The sequence below is a fragment of the Phocoena phocoena genome, chromosome 11, assembly GCF_963924675.1.
Source record: "Phocoena phocoena chromosome 11, mPhoPho1.1, whole genome shotgun sequence".
NCBI classification, from domain to species: Eukaryota; Metazoa; Chordata; class Mammalia; order Artiodactyla; family Phocoenidae; genus Phocoena; species Phocoena phocoena.
In genome coordinates, this window is record NC_089229.1 from 6,709,410 (window position 1) to 6,731,985 (window position 22,576).

The window sequence follows — 22,576 nt, forward strand, 5'->3', positions numbered from 1 at the left end:
ACTTTTTTTAAAAAAATTGGAGTAGTACAGCTAGTTTTGTTCATGTTACAATATCTCATGAACATCTTTTCACATGAATAAATATCCTTCTCCAAGATTACTTTTAATGGAAGAGACTTTTGCATGGAACATCTTTCTTGCCCGTGTTTAGACTTCTCTGGAGTGTGAGGAAGAGGCTCAAAGGCCCTGCCAGGTTGCAGGGTGGCTTCAAAAGGTTTTAGGGCTGGAAAGGAGATGTGAAGGGAGGCCACAGACTCTGCTAGCCCTCGAGACCAGTCCCTAGCTGCTGGGGTTGGACCTGGGCAGATAAGAATACACTAACAAGAGTGATGATGATGTCACGAAGTCATTTGTTGAGTACCTACTACGTGCCAGGTACTGTTGTAGGATTTTATACCTGTTATGTCATCAATACTCATAATAGGGCTTCAGGGTACGGGTGTTGTCCCCATTTTAATTTTCTTTTTTTTTAAATTTTATTCATTTATTTTTGGCTGTGCTCGGTCTTAGTTGCAGCATGCAGGCTTCTTATTTGCGGCATGCGGACTCCTTAGTTGCGGCATGAGGGCTTATTAGTTGCGGCATGCATGTGAGATCTAGTTCCCCGACTAGGGATCGAACCTGGGCCCCCTGCGTTAGGAGTGCGGAGTCTTACCCACTGGACCACCAGGGGAGTCCCTAATTTTATTTTCTAATTGTCTATTGCTGGCGTGTAGAAATACGATTGATTTTTGTATATTGACTTTATATAGAGAGTAACCTTGATGAATTCACTAATTAATTCTAATAGTTTCTCTGTAAGTTCCTTTGGATTTTCTATGAACCTAGTCATGTCATCTATGAATAGTGGAAGTTTCATTTCTTCCTTTTTAATCTTCATACCTTTTATTTCTTTTTCTGTTTGTTTTATCGCACTGCCTCAGACAGTGATGGTGAACAAGAGTGGTGACAGTAGACAACATCCAGGGAAGGATTTTTTTTTTTTTTTGCGATACGCGGGCCTCTCACTGTTGTGGCCTCTCCCGTTGCGGAGCACAGGCTCCGGACGTGCAGGCTCAGCGGCCATGGCTCACGGGCCCAGCCGCTCCGCAGCATGTGGGATCCTCCCGGACCGGGGCACGAACCCGCGCCCCCTGCACCGGCAGGCAGACTCTCAACCACTGTGCCAACAGGGAAGCCCAGGGAAGGATTTTTGTATACTTCTCCTCTACTTTCTTTGGATGGATACTTAGATCACTGATTTTCAATCTTTCTTTTTTCCTAATTTATGCACTTAAGGTTATGAACTTCCCTTTAAGTATGGCTTTAGTTGTATCCCACAAGTTTTTTTTTTTTTTTTTTTTTTTTTGGTCTACGTTGGGTCTTCATTGCTGTGTGCAGGCATTCTCTAGTTGCGGAGAGCGGGGGCCGCTCTTCGTTGAGGTGCACGGGCTTCTCATTGCGGTGGCTTCTCTTGCTGCAGAGCACAGGCTCTAGCCACGTGAGCTTCAGTATTTGTGGCACGTAGGCTCAGTAGTTGTGGCCCACGGACTCAGTTGCTCTGCGGCATGTGGGATCTTCCCGGACCAGGGCTCGAACCCATGTACCCTGCATTGGCAGGCTGATTCTTAACCACTGTGCCACCAGGGAAGTCCCTCCCACAAGTTTTGATATGTCATAGTTTTGTTGTCTTTCAGTTTAAATTTCCCACTTGCCCCATGAGTTATTTAAAAGTCTTTTGCTTAATTTTCAAACGTTTGTTTTTTAGTTATCATTCTGTTTTTTGTTTCTCACAAATTCCACTGTGATCAGAGAATACATTCGGTAGGATTTTAATCCTTCGAAGTCTTTTGAGACTTGCTTTATTGTTGGCTTATATTTCGTCTGCATTGTGCATGGCTGAGTGAGTGTTCTATCTGTGTCAGTGAGGTCAAGTTTATTGATTGTGTTGCTAAAGTATGCCATATCCTTATTGATTATTTTGTCTATCAGATGTTGAGTGAATTGAGTTAAAATCTGCCCATTTGCTTGTAGATTGTATATTTCTCCTTCTGATTATGTCAATTTTTGCTTTTTATTCACCTGGAAAAATGTTCATGATATATTGTGACAGGAAAAAAAAGCTGTACTACTTCAGTTTTTTTGTGTGTGAAAAGTTGACCTTTTTTTTTTTTTTTTTGCGGTACGCGGGCCTCTCACTGTTGTGGCCTCTCCCGTTGCGGAGCACAAGCTCCGGACGCGCAGGCTCAGCGGCCACGGCTCACAGGCCTAGTCGCTCCGTGGCATGTGGGATCCTCCCAGACCGGGGCACGAACCCGTGTCCCCTGCATCGGCAGGCGGACTCTCAACCACTGCGCCACCAGGGAAGCCCAAGTTGACCTATTAAGGAGCATGGATTTGGAGTAAGCCAGACAGACTGGGGTTCAAGGCCTAGTTCTTTTGCTCAGAGGTTCTGCTACTTAAACTTTCTGAGTCTTGGTTTCATAACCTTTAACATAGGGCTACTGATACAGTATTACATTTACAGTTTGCAAACATGCTATGATTTCTTCTATTTTAAATTCTTTATCTTGAGCTCACAGCCACCTCCAGTGACCCTGTCCTTTCTCGACGACTGCTTATAACAGATCTGTCAAAATTCCCTGTCTTCAGTTTCTGTCTCTCCTTTCCAACCCACTCAGTCAGGCTTTCTGCACACCTCTTCCTTCTGCCCCCCAAAGCCTTCCTTCTCAAGGTCACCGTTGACCTCCACATCGTTCAACCCCGTGGCCAGTTCCCAGTCTTCCTCCTTCCTGATGAGCAGCAGCGTGTGACACCAGCGAGCTCTCCCTCCTCCTAGACACACTTTCTTTACTTGCTTCCAGAACATTCCACTCTCTCCTAATGCCCCTCTGACTCACTACCATGCCTCCTCAGCCTGCATCCCTGGTTCCTTCTTAGGAACCAGAGAAATCCTGACCTCTAAACATTAGAGTCCAGGCCTGGGGCCCTTTCTCTTTGATCTTCACTCCCCTCCTTGGGGGTGAAGCAGCCTCAAGATTTTGAGACCCTCTACACTCTGACAACTCCCAAATTTATACGTCCAGCCCAGGCACCTCCTCTGAACACCAGAAGTAACTGCATTTGGACCGCGTATCGGCTTCTCTCTCAGACCAATCTCCAATTCTTTACCCATCGAAGTACCTCTTCCCGCAGTCCTCCTCATGCAGTGAATGGTTGCTCCATCCTCCCTGATGTTTAGCTCAGGCTAAACATTTTGAAATTGCCCTTTCCTTCTCTCCCCCCATCACTGCTCACATCGGATCCATCAGCACATCTTATTGCGAACATATCCAGAACCTGGCCCTTCTCACCCCTCCAGGGCTGACGCTGGTGGGAGCCACCACCATTTCGTGCCTGGAGTCCTGCAATTGGTTTCTAATCAACTGGCCCGTTATTATCCTTGCCCCACAGTCTGTGCTCCACCCAGGAGCAGCGGAGTGATCCCACCCAAACACAGATCACATCCCGCTCTGCTCAGAGCCCTTGGTGAGTCTAGGTCCCCCGAGAAGCAGACACCAAGACGGGGGTAAATGTGTGATAGTTTTATTAGGGAAACCACCTGTGAGAGAAAATGGAGAAGACTGGGAGAGTCATCAGACTCTTGCAGATCTCATCCTGGGTAAAGGAAAGGGTGAAGAGAGGCAGAGAGGATGCATCGACCACCGCACCATCTAGGGAAGCTTCAGCAGGCCATGGGGAGCCCAGTCAGAGGAGTCCCAGGTCTCCCAGGGCGGGAGGCTGTGACGGCATCCCTGCTGAGCTCAGCCATTGGCTGGCGGTAGCCCACGGTGGCGCGGTGGGGGGGGGCCCTCTGTGCACATGTAATGATGGGTTTCAGAGCCCAGCAGCTGGGGCCCCGGGTCGATGCTGATCCCTGGAGTTGGAGGTCTGCGGATCACGTTCTCATGACCACCTCGGCCGTCTAGTGAGATAGATTCTGTCTCACTCAGGGTCAACACCGGAGCCCTGACAGTGGTCTCTGAGAGCTCTGCCCACAGGCCCTCCCACTGTCTCTCCCCTCACTCACTCGCTCCAGGCACACTGGCCTCCTTGATGTTCTCCAGATGCACCAGGCTTGCCCCCCATGCCCACCCCGCAGGGGGGCCTTGGTGTTGGCTGCACCCTCCCCTCTACAGTGTCCTTTCTGGAGCCGTCCAGGGGCTGTTGTCTCACTCCCCAGCTCTCTGCTCAGAGGCACCTTTGCAGGGAGGCCTTTCTGACTTCCCCACCCTCTCCATGAGCCAACATCCCCATCTTCCTTCTCTGGGTCTCTCCGTGGCCCTTACGGCCACCGATTTCTTTCTGATCGTGGTCTGCCTGGCGCCCTCCCCCGCACCAGCCCAGTGCCTGGCACGTAGTAGGTGCTCAGCGATCAGCTGAGTGGAGGTCTGTTCTTAGCTCCCAGCTGGCTGGGGTTCCCTGGGGCTCGGTGCTGGGTACAGAGTAGGTGCTCCATGGCGAACGTGGGGCATCAGCATTGTAGTTTCACGCTCCCCAGAAGCATCTGGACACCGCCCCCCGACCCAGCTGTGTTCCAGCCTCTGCCTGGCCCAGCGCCTCATTCTTGCTGTCAGCCTCCAGCCCTCCCACGCCTCACGGCAGCAGGAGGGGCCTTTCCGACACACCACTGATGCTGTCGCTTCCCACTCAGAAACCTCCAGGGGCTCCCCATTGCCAGCTCCTCAGCCTGGCACGAGAGGCCTTCATTGGAGGCCAAACCCAGCCCTGCTTCACCAGACTCCTGTCACTGCCGCGGGCCGTTTACTTCACACACGCCAGGACCTTGACCTAGAGCAGAGGTGCTCCGTCTCTCCTGAGTACCACTCCTTGCTGAACAAGGCCCCCAGGTCTCAGCCGTCTGCCCCGCAGAGGGCATCATGCAAACCTCAACATGCAGGTGTCCGTGAGACCACAGCTCTTGTGTTTCCTTGGTGACAGGGGTGGGTATTACAGGGGGACCAATGTCCAGGACCCTCAGATTAGGTCCTGGCCCAGGGCGGCTGACTTCAGCTCTGGCCTCAGCCCACCTGGACAAAGACCTTGGCACGGACTTCACGCCTCTGCCAGGGCTGGTGACCACTCAGCCCAGCATCACTGCCCATACTGGGCAGCAGGAGGCAGAGGGCTCAGAGGGCCTGGATCCCAGACCCGTATCCCAGTACAGCCCAGCCCAGCCCAGCCCGTTCAGAGGCCTGGCCTTCTCCCCGCAGGCGTACCCTGTGGGAGGCAGTCCCCATCACCAGCAAGCAAGGCCAAGGAGGTATCCTGTTGACAAGGCTGCCCTGCACTTCACAGCCTGGTGATGCAGGTCACTCCCTGCATGCGAACGCAACCCAGCAGGTCAGGGCTTGTCAGAGGCTTCACTCAGCAGCTGCTAATGGGCAGCAACTTCTGCAGCCTCCCCTGCCCTCAGCCCTGCAGCTGCTCCCACCCACAGCATGACCCACCCCCCCGCCCCGCAGTGTGGGGCCCAGGCCAGTGGGAGCACACGGAGTGAAGGGCGGGAGGGGCTGTGTGACCTGAGACATCTCTGGGCCTCTCTGGGCTAATGCGTGGTGGGCAGCCCGCGTGGACTGGACACGAGGGAGAAGGGAACCATCTGTGGGACCCGAGATCTGTTCTCCTGCTGACATGTCAGCCAGGAGGCCCTTTTTCTCCCTTCACTCTGTGACCAGAAGCATCCAGCTTGGGGGGCTGTCAGATCTGTGGATCCAGGTCTGGGCGGACAGGCGGTGGAGGCCCAGGGCTGCTGAGGAGCAGATTCCCATCCCGTGTGCCAGGCTTGCCTGCAGTGGTTGGTGCTCTGGGCAGGCATAAAAGCCCAACAGGCCAGAGCAGGCCTTGGAAAATGCCTTTCACCAGAATTTGGGCTCCTCCCTGGGACAGCCTTGCCCGCTTCCTTACCCAGAGGCAGGTTGGGAGCACCCCTTCCAAGACACTCCCTCTTTCTTTTTCTTTTTTTTTAATTTAAATTTTTATTTATGTTTGGCTGCGTTGGGTCTTCGTTGCTGCATGCGGGCTTTTTCTCTAGTTGCGGCGAGCAGGGGCTACTCTTGGTTGTGGTGCGCAGGCTTCTCGTTGCAGTGGCTTCTCTTGTTGCAGAGCACAGGCTCTAGGCGCACGGGCCTCAGTAGTTGTGGCACATGGGCTCAGTAGTTGTGGCTCGCGGGCTCAGTAGTTGTGGCTCACGGGCTCTAGAGCGCAGGCTCAGTAATTGTGGTGTACGGGCTTAGCTGCTCTGCAGCATGTGGGATCTTCCCGGACCAGGGCTCGAACCCGTGTCCCCTGTACTGGCAGGTGGATTGTTAACCACTGTGCCACCACAGATGTCCTGACCCTCCCTCTTTCTGATGCAGAGGTCCCTAGGGCAGCCTTGCCATCCCTGTGTGTGATGCCCTTGAAGTGAGGGTCTCCCAAGTGCCAAATGGTTTATTACACAGGTTTTCATGCCCCGCTGCCTCTCGGAGCCTCCTTCCCCCCACCCCACCTCCCCTCCCTTCTCTTGCCTCAGAGCACCACCTGTCTCTCCAGCCTGCCTCGGCAACCCCTGCTTGCCTGTTGCCAGGGAAACCACCTCCTTGGCAAGCAGCCGGCATCCATATGACATGTACACGTGGGAAGGAAAGGTTCCTGCCTCTTGCTTAGGCTGTTAGTAGCTCTGTTCCGACATCCCCCAAGGAGCAGCATCTGCCCCTTGCCTGGGACCCCGGTGCCCATCAGGGTCTGAGGAAGGGTCCAGGCTGTGACCGCAGAGAGGGGAGGGAGGCATCAAGCCTCCCTTGATGACCATTCAACAGTTATTAAGCACCTGTGATTCGCCAGACCCTCTGTTGGGCCCTTTATGTACAATATCTCATTTAATCATCCGTTGAGCCTGAAAGAGAGACACAATTATTCCCATTTACAGATGAGGAAACTGAGGCACAGGGAGGTCCCGGGGTTGCCCATAGCTGGCAGGTGTCAGAGCTGAGAGTTGAACCTAGGCTTGTCTGATTTCAAAGCTCCGTCTCTTTCTACCATCCTGAGGCCTCTGGTCAGGCTGTTCATAGCTGGGCCAAGAGTGAGTTTGGCCCTAAGACACACATCTAGCTGAGCGAGGAGCCCCCTCATCATAGCTCATTTGGTGCTGTTCTCCAAGTGTGCCAACTACAGCTACAGTGACCCAGCAACAAACCAAGCACAGCTGTGGGAAAGGAGTGTGACTCCAGTGGGTACCTAGGTCATCTGTGAGCACAGGCTGGGGTGAGAGGTGAAGGGAGACCAACAGGGGTGGATGCGTGGGTGGGACCCTCACAGGGACAGGGCTTTGGCCCAGGGGAGTGAGGGGGGGATGACAGGAGAGCATCCTATTGAAGCCTTGGCCACGGGAGTCACATCTGGGGGCTGCTGGCTGCACCAAAGGACCTAAGGACAGGCAGGGATGGTGAGGGGGGGGGCCTGGGCCCTTCCTCTTGCCAGCTACCTGGGGGCCTGGAGAGCCCACCGGGCTGAGCACAGGCTCTGCTAGAGCCTTGAGGTGATGTGAGGGGCTGGCAAGGGGCACAGAGAGGAGTGGCACTGTACCAGCGGGGAAGGGGTAAGATGGCTCCGAGAGGGAACGACAGGTGCACAGGTGCAGCCGTGTGACTGCGAGTGGCGAGGCTGGGGGTGGTGGGTGTCCCCTCACAGGTCTGCCCGGCCCCTGGGCTCCCTCGGGCGGCAGGGAGGTATAGCAGGCCGCTGCGGCCGGGGCCCTGCCCCTCTGTTCACCTTTCTCTGACCCTCCCACGTCTCTTGCAGGACCTGCAGCGCCGAGAGACCGAGGTCTACGACTGCATCCAGAGTGAGGCCAGCAGCCCTCCCTCCAACCAGGACCTGCTCTCCCAGGTACGCAGGGGCTGGGCAGCGAGCCTCGTCTTACTCCATTTGTCCCGTTCCTCATCTGGGAAATGGGTAAATAGGACCAGAGGAGTGAGCCACCTGCGGCTGAATCAGAGCCCTCTCTCCGAGGCAGCTGGCCTAGTGGTTAGGAGGTCTGGTAGATTTGAACCCCTGCTCCACCCCTTACCAGCTGTGCAGCCCTGGCCAAGGGGCTAAGCTCTGTGCCTGCTTCTCCTCGGCTGCAAACTGAGGAGCCTAACAGCACTCAGCTCCTAGATTTGCCATGAGGATCAAATGTCGTACTGGGACCCCGTAGGCGCCGTGCAAGATGAGCAATCGTAACTACCGCTGGGCACGGCATAGTGTCTACACTGGCCGGTAAAGCAGGGGTGTTTGGCTTCTAGCTCCCCCCAGGCTGAAGGTGGCTAAAGCCGGGAGCTGGAGTCTACACTGATGCCAGCCTGGGAGGGTCTGGACGGGGCTTCGTTATTATCACGATGGGGCCTAAGGCACATCACTTGATCATGATTCTCTCTCTCTCTCTCTCTCTCTCTCTCTTTTTAAATACATGTATTTATTTATTTACGGATGCGTTGGGTCTTCGTTGCTGCACGCGGGCTTTCTCTAGTTGCAGCGAGCGGGGGCTGCTCTTCATTGCGGTGCGCGGGCTTCTCACTGCGGTGGCTTCTCCTGCTGCGGAGCACGGGCTCCAGGAGCGCGGGCTTCAGTAGTTGTGGCTCATGGGCTTAGTTACTCCGCAGCATGTGGGATCTTCCCGGACCAGGGCTCACACCCGTGTCCCCTGCACTGGCCAGCGGGTTCTTAACCGCTGAGCCACCGGGGAAGTCCCTATCATGATTCTCTCTTAAACCTCAGTCTGCCCATCTGTAAGGTGGATGAGTGACACTTTACTGCAAAATCAACTGCCCCTGAATTCAAATGAGTTCCAAGTTAAGTAGCATCTACACCAGAGCTTTGGACACCGTCAAGTGCAAGGTTGGATTCAGGAGCTCAAGGGCTGTGGGTAGGCACCTTGGAAAAGCCATCAGGAAGTGAGGGGAGCAAGTGCTTGGCCCCGATGGCCCAGGCTGACTCTGTTTGTTGAATCTCCTATTCTCAAAGCCCTTTGTATACTCATCCCTGAACTAGGCTCTGATTGGAGGCAGGGCTTCCCCAAGTATGTCTGGGCCGTCCTAGGCAGTGCCCACCATGTGCCAGGCCCTGAAGTCCTGGCAGGACGACTAGAAATGTTCCGGCCCTCCAGGATCCTTGGGTCTGCAGGGACAGGGTCACTGATCTTACAAACACACAGAGACATTTGTAGCCCCCTGTGAAGGGTGGGCTCTGGGGAGGGACTAGGCCAGAGCTGGGAAGGGGGCTCTCGGGGGTGCAGAGTGAGGAGGAGGTAGCCAGGGAACAGGTAGGATGGAGAGAGCACGCCAGGCAGAGGGAAGAGCACCTGGGGAGGCCCAAGGCAGGAAAGAAGAGGTCTGTGGAGTTGGAGGGCAGAGAGCAGGCATGGGCTGGAATGATGGGAGAAGAGGCTGGTGCGGTGGGCTTGGGCACAAGGACAGGTCTCCCTGTCAAAGCTACTTGGGAAGCCATCTGTTTGTCTGCCTCTGCCTAAAACTAAAGTTGTGCAAGTTTGTTCTTTTCCCTCCCTACTGTTTTTTATTTCTTTTTTTATTTTTATTTTTTTTCCAGGAGAAACAACATAGATTTGAGGGTGACGGTGAATTTAACCTGGTCTATGAAAATCTCTAGGACAAGCTCTGCCTGCCCAGGGGTCTTGCCCTGGATCAGAGGCCCTGGGGCAGCCTCTCCCTCCAAAGGACTTGATCTGTACCAGGAGCGAGGCCCCAGGGGTGCCCCATCACCTCACCGCCACATTTAAGAGGGTGCCCTCTTGCCTTGGCTGGCCCCACCCCCCCCCCATTCTGCAGCCCGGCCACACCCGCCGAGTGTGCCACATCTCCGGACCTTTGCCCAAGCTGTTCCCTCTGCCAGGCGGGCCCTCCCTCCCTCCCCAAGGGCTCTCCTGAACACCACCCAGAGCCCTTCTTACCCTCTCTAGACACACGGGCTTTCTTGCACCAGCCTGAACCACCAGGAGGTTCCCGCCAGGGACCCTTGTCAGTACTGTGTGCGCAGGGGTCCCAGCATAGATGAATAAAGGAGCAACTAGGCAAATGGCCCCCGTCTCCCCGCCCCCCGCCCAACTAGGCCAAAGGCACAAGGCGACCACACAAAGTAGATCAGGGGGATGGCGTGGGGGGTATGGGGCGTGGGCAAGAATGAACCATGCAGAGGCTGGGCTGGGCTCAGGGACAGAGCTGGAGGCCGGGGAGGCGGCTCAGTGGGGGCCTGGGACTGCAAGGGTCCGGGCACATGCAAGGAGCTCTCTGCCTCCCCCAGCAAGGACCCCAAGGTTGTTTCCCATCAGCCTGGCCGCCTACGCTCTGTGTGCCAACTGCTTCCTCACCACGCCCTGCTCACCACCACCTCAAACCTTCCCCAGCCTCAGGGCCTCGCTGCTCCTGGTCTACCTACAGCCCAGTTCCGGAGCCCCTCCACCTGGCCTATCTCGGCCCCTCCCACCTCCTCTGTCTTTGTCTGCCTTATGCCCCAGCCCCGGCTCCTGGGGATCGAGGCCAGCCCGGCCCCTTCCCTCCTTGCCCCGGGCCTGGTCCCAGCTGCCTGGAGGCCAGCCCTCTCCGTCGTGGTCCAGCTGCGTAGCTCTGTTCTTGGGCCTTCCCCTGGGGTGGGCGGAGGGGTCCCTTTGTGCTGCAGAAGCTCAGGCCCCATGGCCCCTCAGTGTCTGACCCTGAGCCATTTCTGCTGCTCGAGTGTTCACGTTACCCCTCCTTTCACCTCATGGCAGCCCCACACTGTAACCTACCTCACAGGCAGACCAGGGCTAAGGGTGGGCTCACCCAGGCTGTCAGGCTCTGAGCCCTCCCTCCCCTGCTGTCCCCCATCCCTCCCTTGCTTTCCACTATTTGGTCATTCGTGCAATGGGCAGGCCAGTCTTCCCTCCACACACACCCAGTGCTGTCCCCAGAGGTCCCTCAGGTGCCCTCTCACACAAACCCCAATGTGCCCAGGAGGGTGGTGGCCCGAGGCGCAGGCCCCGGCCAGACCCCCGGCTGGTTTGTGGGTAGCACCTTCAGCCCTGCAGGTCGGCTTCCCCGCAGGGTAAGGGCTGGGGCCGGCAGGGTGGGCCTGGGCTGACGTCAGGAAGAAGCCCCAGCCCCTCCGCTAGGGCTGTGTGTGGCCCCCTTGGGCCTGTGGCACGGTTCACAGCATCTCAGCTTGGTTCTGAGCCTGGCCTTGGAGCACACGGCAAGGAGGGCTCTGAGCGGGAACACGGGGCTGCGGGGAGAGGCCCCCGCTTGCCAGAAGGCAGTTTAACGAACTCCTAGCCTGTTTAGGGAGGCGAAGCTGCCTTCCAGGCCCCTGACTCCGTCAGCCTGAGGCAGAGGCCGGGGCTGGGGGCCGGGTGAGGGAGGCGGGCCACTCAGCATGCAGCGGAGCCTCTCCAGGGAAGACCAAAGGCAGCAAGACAGGACGAGGCCGCCTCGCTGGGCCCCAGAGCGTCCTCAGCCCCTGGCCCCGGACCCTCAGGCTGGGAATCAGCCTTTTCCAGTTGGCCCCTGGGGTAGTGCGGGGAGCCTGGAGAGAGTGCGCCCCCCGCCCTGGCCCAGCCCCCTGCAGTCCCCTCTCCACGAAGCAAAGGATCCTGATGAGACCTACACAGGACCATGGCCCTCCCCGTGTTCAAAACCCCCCACTGTTCCCACCTCACTTGGAACAAAATCCCAACTCTTCCCTGCAGCCTGTGAGGCCCTCAGGGACCAACTCATCGCCCCTCTTGTGGACACAGACGTTGTCAAGTGTGGTGACCGAGCTCAGTTCAGGGCAAGGCTGGGCAGGCGCTGAGGTCTTCAGCGAGCAAGGAGAGAGGCAGGGAGGAGGGTCAAGGTGGAAGGGGTGACCCCCAGAGGAGAACGTTCTGGGACGCCCAGTACAGAGCCAAGAAGACTAAGCACCCCTCCTTCCCCAGCCCCCGGGACTGGGAGCCTGCGGAGATGGGCTGGTGCAGGGGTGAGGGGTGGCAGACGACTGCAGGGGGTGCAGGTGGCCACGAGGGAGGAGGAGGGGGCAGAGGGGACTCGAACTGAGCTCCTGGAGGGCAGGTTTGCATGGACTCTGAGTGGGCAGAGGAGAGAAGAGAGAGGAACCGCCCTTGGGGGTCATCTGGGGCTGGGTGGCCGCTGGCCTCTCTCGAATCCCAGCTCCACCTCCCAGAAGCCATGTCCACCTAAGCCTTGGCTTCAGTAACAATCAAGTCGCTGAGTGTTACTCAGAGAGGACAGATGGGGAACTCCCTGCCCTGCAGAGGCTCAGCGGGTGTGTATTTCCTTCTCCACTCATCCTTCAGGCAAAACAGGCTGCCACTGGGCAGTGCGGAGGGAATCTGCTAAATGAGGGGCAGGCCTCCCTGGAGGTGGGGACCCCCTTCTTTGGCCCCCTGCAGGCTGAGGAGCAACAGGTGAGACCCAGGTGAAGGGGAGCCTTAGACCAGCAGGGTGGATGGCAGCCATCCTGAGGGTGGACCCCTGGCCCTGGAGCTTGTAGCAGAAGCCCCTGGCAGCCCCTGATGGCCAGGCCTCGGGCACTGCTTCCTCCTGTCCGGACCCCGCCCCAGCCTCACCACAGGGGGGCGGACATGTATGTCACGGTCTCGGCCTATGCTTCTTTCTGCCTGACCCGCCCTAGCTCTGACCTGGGATTCCCTACCATCTCTAGGTCACACGCCTGCCACCCTCTTCCAGGCCTCTGGGCATCTGAAACATCTCACCCACTGCTGACACCCTCAGCCTCCACTGGCCTCTCCAGGGTAGCGACTTAGAAATGGCCATTCTGCCCCTTCGAGCAGGTTTCAGCCTCCAGCCCTCCCTCCTGCTCCTGCCCCTCTCAGCACTTGGAGAAAATCATCCCTGGAAACCAAACCCAGGAATGCAAAGCGGGTGTGGGAAGCGGTTCCCCCTCCTCGGAAACAATTTCCAAAGGATTCTGCAAAGCAGAGTTTCCATGGGAACACGTGCTGGTTACACTGGAAACCTTCGTGGGGCTGGGGTCCCCTTCACAGCACATGGCAGGACCTTGGCGTGGGGGCCACGGCCAGACGCAGTCGTTGCATTTTGGCCACCGGGCCTCACTCACCTGAAATCAAGTTACAGGCAAATCTGCCTTTTTTTCCCCATTCTAATTGAAAGGTTATGCTCCGTTCTAAGGATGGCTCTCGGATTTCCAGGATGGATTTTTATGTAGTTCAAGAGTTTTCTTGGCAGAACGCTCAGCCAGGAGAGGGGCCGGGGCCTTGGCCCAGCCAGGCTAACAGAGCGCATCCCTCCCGCACGCCAGGGTATGTCATTTGCCCACCTGACGGGCTTCGCCAGACCTGAATCCAGACTCTTAAGAGCTGCGGACAGTGGCAGGAGGCACTGAGACACCTTCCTTCCTAGGTGCCTTCCTTGACCTGCAGTCAGAATTGTGGCCTCTGAGCCTTGATGGCGCGTGGGTCAGGCTAACCGTTACTATTCTCTGCACTTGGTGTTGGCGTGTGTTTTGTATGTGTGTATCTCTGCAGGGGACACAGGCATGTACTGCAGTAAAACACGTAGACACTACAGCAAAGCGAAATTCTCTTTGATGTTCCTGCCACCTCCCAGCCTCCATCCCAATCCCCTCCCCAGAGGCAACCCTGGGTCATCGGGGCATATTTTCTTCCGGGCTGTTCTTGTTGCATCTACATACATATATGCACATAGACAAACATAAAATATCTAGTGTTTGTGTGGGGTTCTGAAAAGCTTAAATGGAATCATCTGTAGGTGTTATTTGCTCTTGCTTTGTTCATGCAGTCCCACGTGGTGGGGATCTGCCGGTGACAGCACACGGGAACTGCCAGACTCTTTAATTACAGCAAAGGATTCCACAGGACTGATGGATCCTAATTTAATCAGGCCCCTGTTAATGCCCCTTTCAGTTGTTTATGATTTTCTAACCTCACAGAAGGTGCTGCAGGGAACACCCTTGGACGCATCTGCAAAACCTTCTCTGCAGGAAATGGCGAGAAGAAATCGCTGGGGCCTGGGGCGCGGACGTTTCCTATTTTAACGGACTCTGCCAAATCGTCGTGCATGGAGGTTGCACTGGTTTCTGTTGTTCAGACTCTTTATCTACAAGATCTCATTTAATCCTGAAAACACACTGCGAAGTGTGTGTGCGTGGGGGGGGGGGGGCTTGTCTCTGCATTTTACCAAAGCAGAGACTGCGATTCAGGAAAGCTGACCAGCTAAAGGTCATGTAGCACAGAAGGGGCAGCGCTGGGCTGGTTCCAACTGTGTGCAGGCAAAGGGCAGCGGGGGGCAGGCAGAAAGAGCCATGGAGGGACTCTGTGCCCCCCTGGCTGGGGGGCCCATGAAGGGACAAATTTCCTTAAGAATATTGCTCAGAATTGTGGGGACGCGGGGGGTGTCTTCTTGCCCGTCAGTGGTCTATTTCCTTGGGGAAATGAAGGTAGGTCAGTAGGAGTGATGGGGCCAGGCCTGCCCAGCTGCCCACACCCACTGTGGGGCCTGGCCTCAGGCAGCCTGGATGTTTAGATCCCAAGCCTCTCCTGGAAATTTCCAGGCACAGCACGCCTGGAGGTGTGAGCTGCTTCTTAGAAGCTTTATAATCTGGGGTAATGCTGCTGTAATTGGCATTGTTTTGCATTTACAATCCTCTCGTTGCCTGAAAACCTACTCGCATTGGTATATCTAGAGAGGGTTTAATTTTACCACTCTGGGACATTGAGGGGCTGAGGAGCACAGGCTTTTTCTCTGTCACCCCCTTACCCGCCCCATCCCACTTCTCCAGTGAGTGCCACAGGCCCCGCCGCAGGTCACATTCCGGCACAGCCCTGTACCTGGCTCCCCACCATGCATCCCGGCTGATCTGGGGACTGCTTTTCTCCCTAGTTCCCCCTTCCTTCCTCCCTCGAGCCCACCCATCTAGTCTCCAACCCCTCCTCTTTCCAGCCCTTCCCAGTTTCTGCCACCAAATTGATCTTCCTATAGCACAGATCTGACCATGTTACTCCCCTCTCAAAACCCTGCAGTAGTTTTACGTTTATGGTCAATTCGTTTCAATAAACAGGCCAAGATAATTCAATGGGGAAAAACAGTCTCTTCAACTAATAGCGCTGGGAGAAATGGACATCCACATGCAAAAGGATGAAGCAGGACCCCTACCTTACAACCTGTACAAAACCTCATAGTGGCTTCCACTGTCCACAGGTTGGAGGCTTGACCCCTCAGACCTGTATACAGGGCTCTTACAATCCCTTCATTCTTTCGACATTTGTTCAGCTCCGACTATGTGCCAGGCCCTGTGCTGGGGCTGGGATAAGAGACAGACAGTTCTGTCCTCATGGAGTCCATCAGCCTCCTTTCTGACCAGCTCCCACTGGCCCAAAGTCACCCCAAGTCCTGTCCATGCTCCAATCATGGCTGCTGTTCCCCCTGGTGCCAAACTTCCCACCTCTGAACCTGAGCAGGAATTCCTGCTCAAATGCCACCTCCTCCACGAAGCCTTCCCTAAAACTCCCTCCCCCCACCAAGCAGTTTCTTCATCTCTCTGACTGCTCTGACCTCCTTGCATTGAATCGGTTCACACACATCCCCAGGAGGGTCTGAGCTCTCTGAGCGTGGCAGATACCTTACTCGTCTCTCTTTCTGCCTGACTCATAGCAGGGACCCAAGAGCCATTTGTTTCAAGAATAAATCCAGCTGTTCCTTTGCGGGTGATTTAGTGCTGATTCTTGCTGAAAAAGGGAGAATGATTTTTCTCCCAGATTTCCAGAAAGCGATCTTTAATTAGTAGGTGACCCATTTTATGTACGTGAAAATTGAGAAAGACATGTAGCTGCATCGCACCACCAGGATAGGCAGGGCCATGAAAGCGCAAGTGGTGAAAAGGCAGCGCCCTATCGCCTGATGGGAAGGGGCAAGCTCTGTGCTGGATTGTTGGAGGCCAAGCCCTGGCACATCAGACAGGCCAGCGGCGGCCCCTCGCTTCACCTCCGGGCCGTGGAGGCTGTTAGGGGCTCCGATCAGTCGATGATGCTGATGTGTGCCTGTGGAGCGCACATCAGGGGCCGTGAGCCCTGTTAGGGTGGTCCTGCTAATTGATCCCAGAAGCTTCTGTCACTGCCAGGGGGATGTCTCAGCCGACTCAGCAGTGTCCTGCCTCAGGGGCTTGTAGGCCAGGCCAGACAGCCCTGACCATGCGGGGCCTGGGAACTTCCAAGCAGCCAGCAGGACTGAGCCCAGTGGGGAGTGCTGGGTGGGAACACTGATGAAGCCCTGTGGGTCCCTAGTGTCCAGGCTAGGTCACAATCTCCCTGAGAGCGGCTGGCTTGGTAAGGAAGGCTCAGGGTACTCAGGCCTTTAGAAGGTCCCCTACTCTGGCTTCCTGGGAACCAGTCAAGACCCAGCTTCAAATGCCCCCCACCTTCCTCCTGCAGCCCCACAGCCTACTGCTTCCTATGGGGGGGGTGCCTTTTGGGGGGGGGGCAAGATTGCTGGTGGCCCGCTCGGATCTGTTAGAACAAGTCTGTGCAGTGAGTCCCCGGGGAGGGAGATTCTGGAACCGAGTGCCCAGGTCCAGAAAGAAAAATGGTAACTGTAGCGATACAAAGCAAGCCCTGAGCTCCCATGCCTCAGCCTCCCTCAGCCTGTGCCCGCGGGTGATCCCAGCTTCCCTGGATAAGGGCAGGAAGCTGGGAGGGGCCGAGGAGGGAGTTGACCCCAGGCTAGTCTGGCCCCTTGGCCTGCACTCCTACCCCACATCTCAGTGTTTCAGGACGCTGTTGTCTTCTTTCTGGGTTCAAGCCCAGAGCTGGAGACTAAAGAGAGCCTTAGGCTGCTCCATCCTAAAACTGCCCTGCACACCCACACACACACTCACACACGCACACACACTCACACACACACTCACACACACACACACACTCACACTCACACACACACACACACTCACACTCACACACACACACACTCTCTCTCTCTCTCTCTCCCTCCTCCCTGGGACATGGCCCGGCTCCACCCTCATTCCTCCACCCCAGCCTGCCCTGCCTTGTTCCCTTTCCTGCCCTTCGTCCCTTCTTTCTACAGAAGGGCCCTTCTGGGGTCTTTCTTAACCTCCAGGCCCTGGCCCATGCAGCTCCCTCAGCCCAACAGATACTTAAATGCCTACTGAATTCTTGTCTGGAGCTAGGCCCTGTTCCCATTTTATAGACGAGGAAACAGTATCAGAGATGTAGCAACTTGCCCAAAGCCAGGAAGCTGGCAAATGGTGCCACTGAGTTCAAACCCCCAGAAATGGCTTCAGAGTCAGTGATCTGAACCGCTTCGCTTGGTTGCCTTCTGTGATAGGTTGAATAATGCCCCCCCACCCACAAGATGTCCACCTCCTAATTCCTGGAACCTGTGAATATTACCTTATATGGCAAAGACTTTGTACTTGTGATTAAGGATTTTAAAATGGGGAGATTAGGGCTTCCCTGGTGGCGCAGTGGTTGAGAGTCCGCCTGCCGATGCAGGGGACACGGGTTCGTGCCCCGGTCTGGGAAGATCCCACATGCCGCGGAGCGGCTGGGCCCGTGAGCCATGGCCGCTGAGCCTGCGCGTCCGGAGCCTGTCCTCCGCAACGGGAGAGGCCACAACAGTGAGAGGCCCGCGTAACGCATAAAAAAAAAAAAAAAAAAAAAAAAAAAAAAAATGGGGAGATTATCCTGGATTATTACAATCACAAGTGTCTTTATAAGAGGGATGCAGAGGGAGATTACAGACAGAAGGCGGAAGGCAATGTGATGATGGAAGGAGAGAAAGAGATTTGAAGATGCTACCTTGCAGGCTTTGAAGCTGGACGTAGGGGCCCTGAGCCAAGGAATGCAGCTCTAGAAGCTGGAAAGGGCAACAAAACAGGCTCTCCTCAAAGCCTCTGAAGTGGCATGGCCCTGCAGACACCTTGGTTTCAGCCCACTGAAACTGATTTTGGATTTCTGGCCTCCAGAACTGTAAGAGGAAAAGTGTATATACTGTTTTGAGCCACCAAGCTTGTGGCAACTGGTTATAGCAATCTAGGAGTCGGATATACTTTTCCTCCTGGAAGAGCCGATTCAGCGTCCTAGTCACCCCACCACCACCACCCCCGGTCAGTGGCTCACTCCCACTCTGTGCTCCTTGTGATGCCTCCTCATGGCTCTGACCCTGGAGGTTGCTGCAGCCACAGCTTCTTTGCTCACCCCAGCCTTGGCCTCTCCTCTCACTCCCAGCACTGACCTTGCCAGGTTGGCGTCATCCTCCAGTTGCCCAAGGACATGCACCAGCTCTAGGGCATGGCAGAGGAGGAAACTGAGGCTCAGAGAGGGGCAGTGAATGCCTGAGGTCACTTAGCTAGCAAGGGGCAAAGCCGGATTTGAATTTGGGCCTGTCTGATAGCAGGGCTCATGCTCCCAACAACTCCTCTCCTGGTGGACACTTGGTAAATGTCCCTGAATGAGTGACAAGACAGGCAGACACAGTAACCCACGGAAAACACATCGTGGGAAGGGCTATGGGATCTTCAAGAAGGGTGGTAACTGTGCCTGAGCAAACCAAGGAAGGCTTCCTGGAAGAGGTGCCCTTGAAGGATGAGGGCACTCCAGGTAGAGAATATTATGAGCAAAGGCCTGAAGATGGAAGGAGTGAGATGGCAGGAAAGGTGAAGCACTGGGAGGAGCCTGGAGAGATGACACCAGGCCCAGGTCATGAAGGGCCTTGGATACCAGGCTGAGGCTGAGGAGCCCACAGAGCTTGGGCAACAGGAGAGCGAAATCCCCTACATCATTCTTTAGGCGGCAACTCGATTGAGTGGCTCTGGGGAGGGTGGCCTGTTCCATTTGGAGGCTGCTGCCTCCAAAATCAAAAGCTTTGGGGCTGGGACTGAGACCGAGGAGGTAGAGGTTGGGGCAGGGAAGCAGACTCTAGAGCCACTTTGGAGAGGGGACAACAAGATCTGGTGACCTACTGGCCTCAAGGCATAAGGGTGAAGGGATGTCCATGCCCCCATCCAGTGGACAGAGGCTGGTTTCAGTAAACAGAACCAGATGTATAGGAGTAGAGAGGCAACGTGGGGGGAAATCCAGGTGGCAACCAGGGGGAGGTGTCCCGAAGGCAGCAGAGAGAATGGGTCAGGACTCAGGAGATAGGTTGAGGCTGCAGACAGAGGATGGGGAGAAACTGTGGTGGCCACAGCGGCAGGAGGAATGAGGTAATCAGGGAAGGTGTGCTGAGAGGTGACCAGGGCACCCGTGGTGAAAGGCTCTTAAGGAAAGGTCTCTTTCCCTCCTCAGCTGCTGCTGCTGCCCCTGGGTGCCAACCCCAGCACTCATCTGGGTTCATATGGCATTGGACCTTTCCTGGTGGGCTCCACTTTAGGGAAACCTGATAGCAAATTCCAAACCAATGAGCGCAAATAAATGAGGGGTGATTACTGACAATAGGAGAGGGTACACCACGGGGTCCCTCCAAATAGCATCTCCTCCAGTACGTTTTAAGTGCTTTATAGGTCATTAACTACTTGACAGAGAGAGCCTGACACTTAAAGCAAAGAATTCTGCGCCTCTGCCAGGGAAAATCAATAGAAATGAAGATAGAGCATCACTTGCGTTAAGATGTACAGGGTGGGCAAACGGGATTTGATTTACACATAATTTTAAGGTCCTCTCCATTGTGTAAACTGAGGCAATGTGTATTTGAGGACATTTATAAATCCCAAACTGGAGTTTAGAAATATTTAACTTCCCCGCGGCCTTTTTTTTTTTTTTGGTTGTTGTTAATGAAATATTTCAAAGATGGGAAAGTACGGAGACAGGCTTAAACATCTAAGCCCATCACCTGATTCTGTCAAATAAAACCATAGCTATATAGCTAAGACTGAAGCTTGTTTTTTAAAATGTTTTTTGTTTATTCTTCTTGGCTTTTCAAATTCTATCTTCTGTCCCCACCTCTTCAGGGAGACCTGAAGGCTGACCACCCACCCCTGCCTAAGACATCACTCCTTCCTCTGAAATCCGAGAGTAATTACTGCCTCTTTAATTAACTTGGCAATTAATCACCACCTGCTTGTGAAACAGCTTTTATTGTCCTTGTCCGTCTTGCATGTGGGATGCAGGTGGGGCTGGGGGTGGGGGCCAGACAGGCAGGGGGAGGAGGGAAGGCAGGCTGGGCTCTCCGCAGGGTCCCAGGCTGAGCAGGGTCTGCTGGAAGGAGAGGCTTGATATCCAGGGGGTCAGCTCCCTCCTGGCTCTGTTTAGGCAGCTGCCAGGTACCAGGAACTGAGAAGAGCTGGAGAGAAGCCCCAAAAGAGCAGTGGGCAGCTAGGAGGGTAACCTACCCTGTGCAGCTTCAGGGCCCCTGCTCTGCTTCCCTCTGACCAGAATGGTCTTTCCATATTGGGTCTGGTTGTGGGTTGCACTGTGACCGCAAAAATGATATGTTGGAACCGTAACCACCAGTACCCGTGAATGTAACCTGATTTGGAAATAGGGTCTTTGCTGATGTAATGACGTTAAGATGAGGTCATACTGGATTAGAGTGGGCCCTAAATCCAATGACTGGCATCCTTATAAGAAGGACATGTGAAGACAGAGACAGAGGGAGAACTCACTGTGCCACCAAGCTGGCTCCTCTGCACACCTGGATCTGACTGCCCAGGATCTCAGCATTTCTTTGGTCGATTAACCCTCCCCCACCCAACTCCAGGAGCAGCTCCTACATCCTCCTCTGTCAGAGGAAGTTCTCTCCCCTATCCCATATCAGAGACCACTCTGCAATCAAAACGACTCTCTTGGGAGGTGGAGGTTCCCAAGTACTGCCCTCCCCCCAGAACAGCGTGCCTGCTCAAGTCAGTTTGCTTAATGATAACCCCTGTGGCTCCCCCAGGAAAATCCTCCCACATGCCCGCAAAACCCTCAGAAGTGGGCAAGGTACACTGGTTTGAGCAGAGTGCTTTTAACTTCCGCTGTGATTGGGGGGGAGGGGGTGGTCAGAGAGGGAGAGGGCGCTGCAGGCTACCAGGACTGTAACACGAAGGCAGGGCTGTCTCACTCGTACTGCCAAACACAGCGCTCGGTGCAGCTTGTTCATTGAAACGATTCACCTTCTAACCCATCTGATCTAATCCACTCCCTTTTGATAGATGGGAAACTCAGGCCCGGACACTCCACAGGGCATCGCTGTGTAGGGATCTGAGGTCCAGTGATGTAAGCATGTCCCAAGTGACAGCGTTTCTCTGCATCTCAGTCTCCCCATTCTAGAAGGAGAATAGTAATACCACCCTCTAGGGATGTTACCAGCCTTAAAGATAGCTCTAAAAACCTGTATGTACATTTTCCATGAATTCAATCAACATGTTCTGAGCGCTTCCTGGGTGCCAGGTCCTGGGGATACAGCGGTGAGCGGCACAAACCCGGTGTCCTGACTTCAAGGTTCTACCTATTTGGTAGAAAAAGACAAAGAAACGCATTACCCTCGAGGTAGTTAAGTGTTATGATGGGGTGTACAGAAGCAGTGAGGAAAAGGATACAGATCTCAGGAGGACCCAAAAGAGTAGTGGCGGACACAGGGGAAAAGAAAAGGCAAAGAATGGATCCCGCAACCCCACATCCCCACTGTCTGCACCCCTTCTTTGCCTTAGCCAATCAGGCGCCAGCATCGCCGGCCTGCCGACTAATCAGGAGCCGGAATAGGAGCTCGAGTCGCGGACCAAGGCTTCCCCAGGGAGGGCGGCCGGAGCCCGCGTGCCCCGCCCTCAAGGCCCCGCCCACTCCCCGCCCACTCCCGCCTAAGGCCCGCCCCGCCGCGGTCAGCCGCGCCTGCCCGGAGTTCCCTGGCCGGCGGCCGGCCGCTGGGGCCCAGTATTGTCTTAAGGGCCGAAAAAAGAGGAAAGGGGGGAGGGTGGGGAACTGCCAAGTGACCGGCAGAGGATATACAACATTTTCTTTCACCATCGACAATCTTGCACCAATGTATGAAAGAGACGGTATCGCCTGGACAGGAGCGTGAGGCTGCGGGCAAGGTAAGCAGCCCCCCGCGGGCGTCTCCGGGCGTGGGGGACACCCGGAGAAGATCGGAGCACCACCTCCCACGCTGAGTGGCTGTCGCGGGATCTGTGTCCCGGTCCGCGCTCTGAAGGGTCCCGTGAGCCTTGAGCAGTGTGGACGCGGCCCCAGAGATGTGGCATCTCCGAGGCGGTGTGGACGCGGCCTCTGAGCTGAGACGTGTTCAGTGACCTAGGGGCTGCCGAGGCGGTGTAGACGAGCGCAGGTGAACGGGCTGAGGCGCCCCCGAAACCCCGAGGTAGTGGAGACTGTTCCCGAAGGCTGGGGTTGACGGTCCTCGTAACTCGCGGCGGGTGAGCCTGGAGGCTCGGACTATGACTGAGGCACCTTCCAGCGACCCGGGGGCAGGTGAGGCTGTGTGGACCCGCGCCGCAGAACCACGAGCAGGTGTACACGCGGGCGGGTGGCAGACGCAGAAAGTTTGCAGGAGCGCGCGGCGCGGACGGAGGGTCCGCGTGTCGACGGAGGCGCCGCGCTGGG

At 55.6% G+C, this 22,576-nt stretch overlaps 1 protein-coding gene across 1 annotated transcript in view; it reads left to right on the forward strand.

Annotated features, from left to right (window-relative positions):
* Window positions 1-9,645, forward strand: part of NFAM1 (NFAT activating protein with ITAM motif 1) — a 33,374-nt gene extending 23,729 nt beyond the window's left edge. The window contains exons 9-10 of the mRNA XM_065887311.1: window positions 7,801-7,887; window positions 9,586-9,645. Of these exons, the coding sequence (XP_065743383.1) occupies window positions 7,801-7,887; window positions 9,586-9,645 (147 nt within the window). The remainder of the gene's footprint in view (window positions 1-7,800; window positions 7,888-9,585) is intronic.
* Window positions 9,646-22,576: the final 12,931 nt, after the last annotated feature.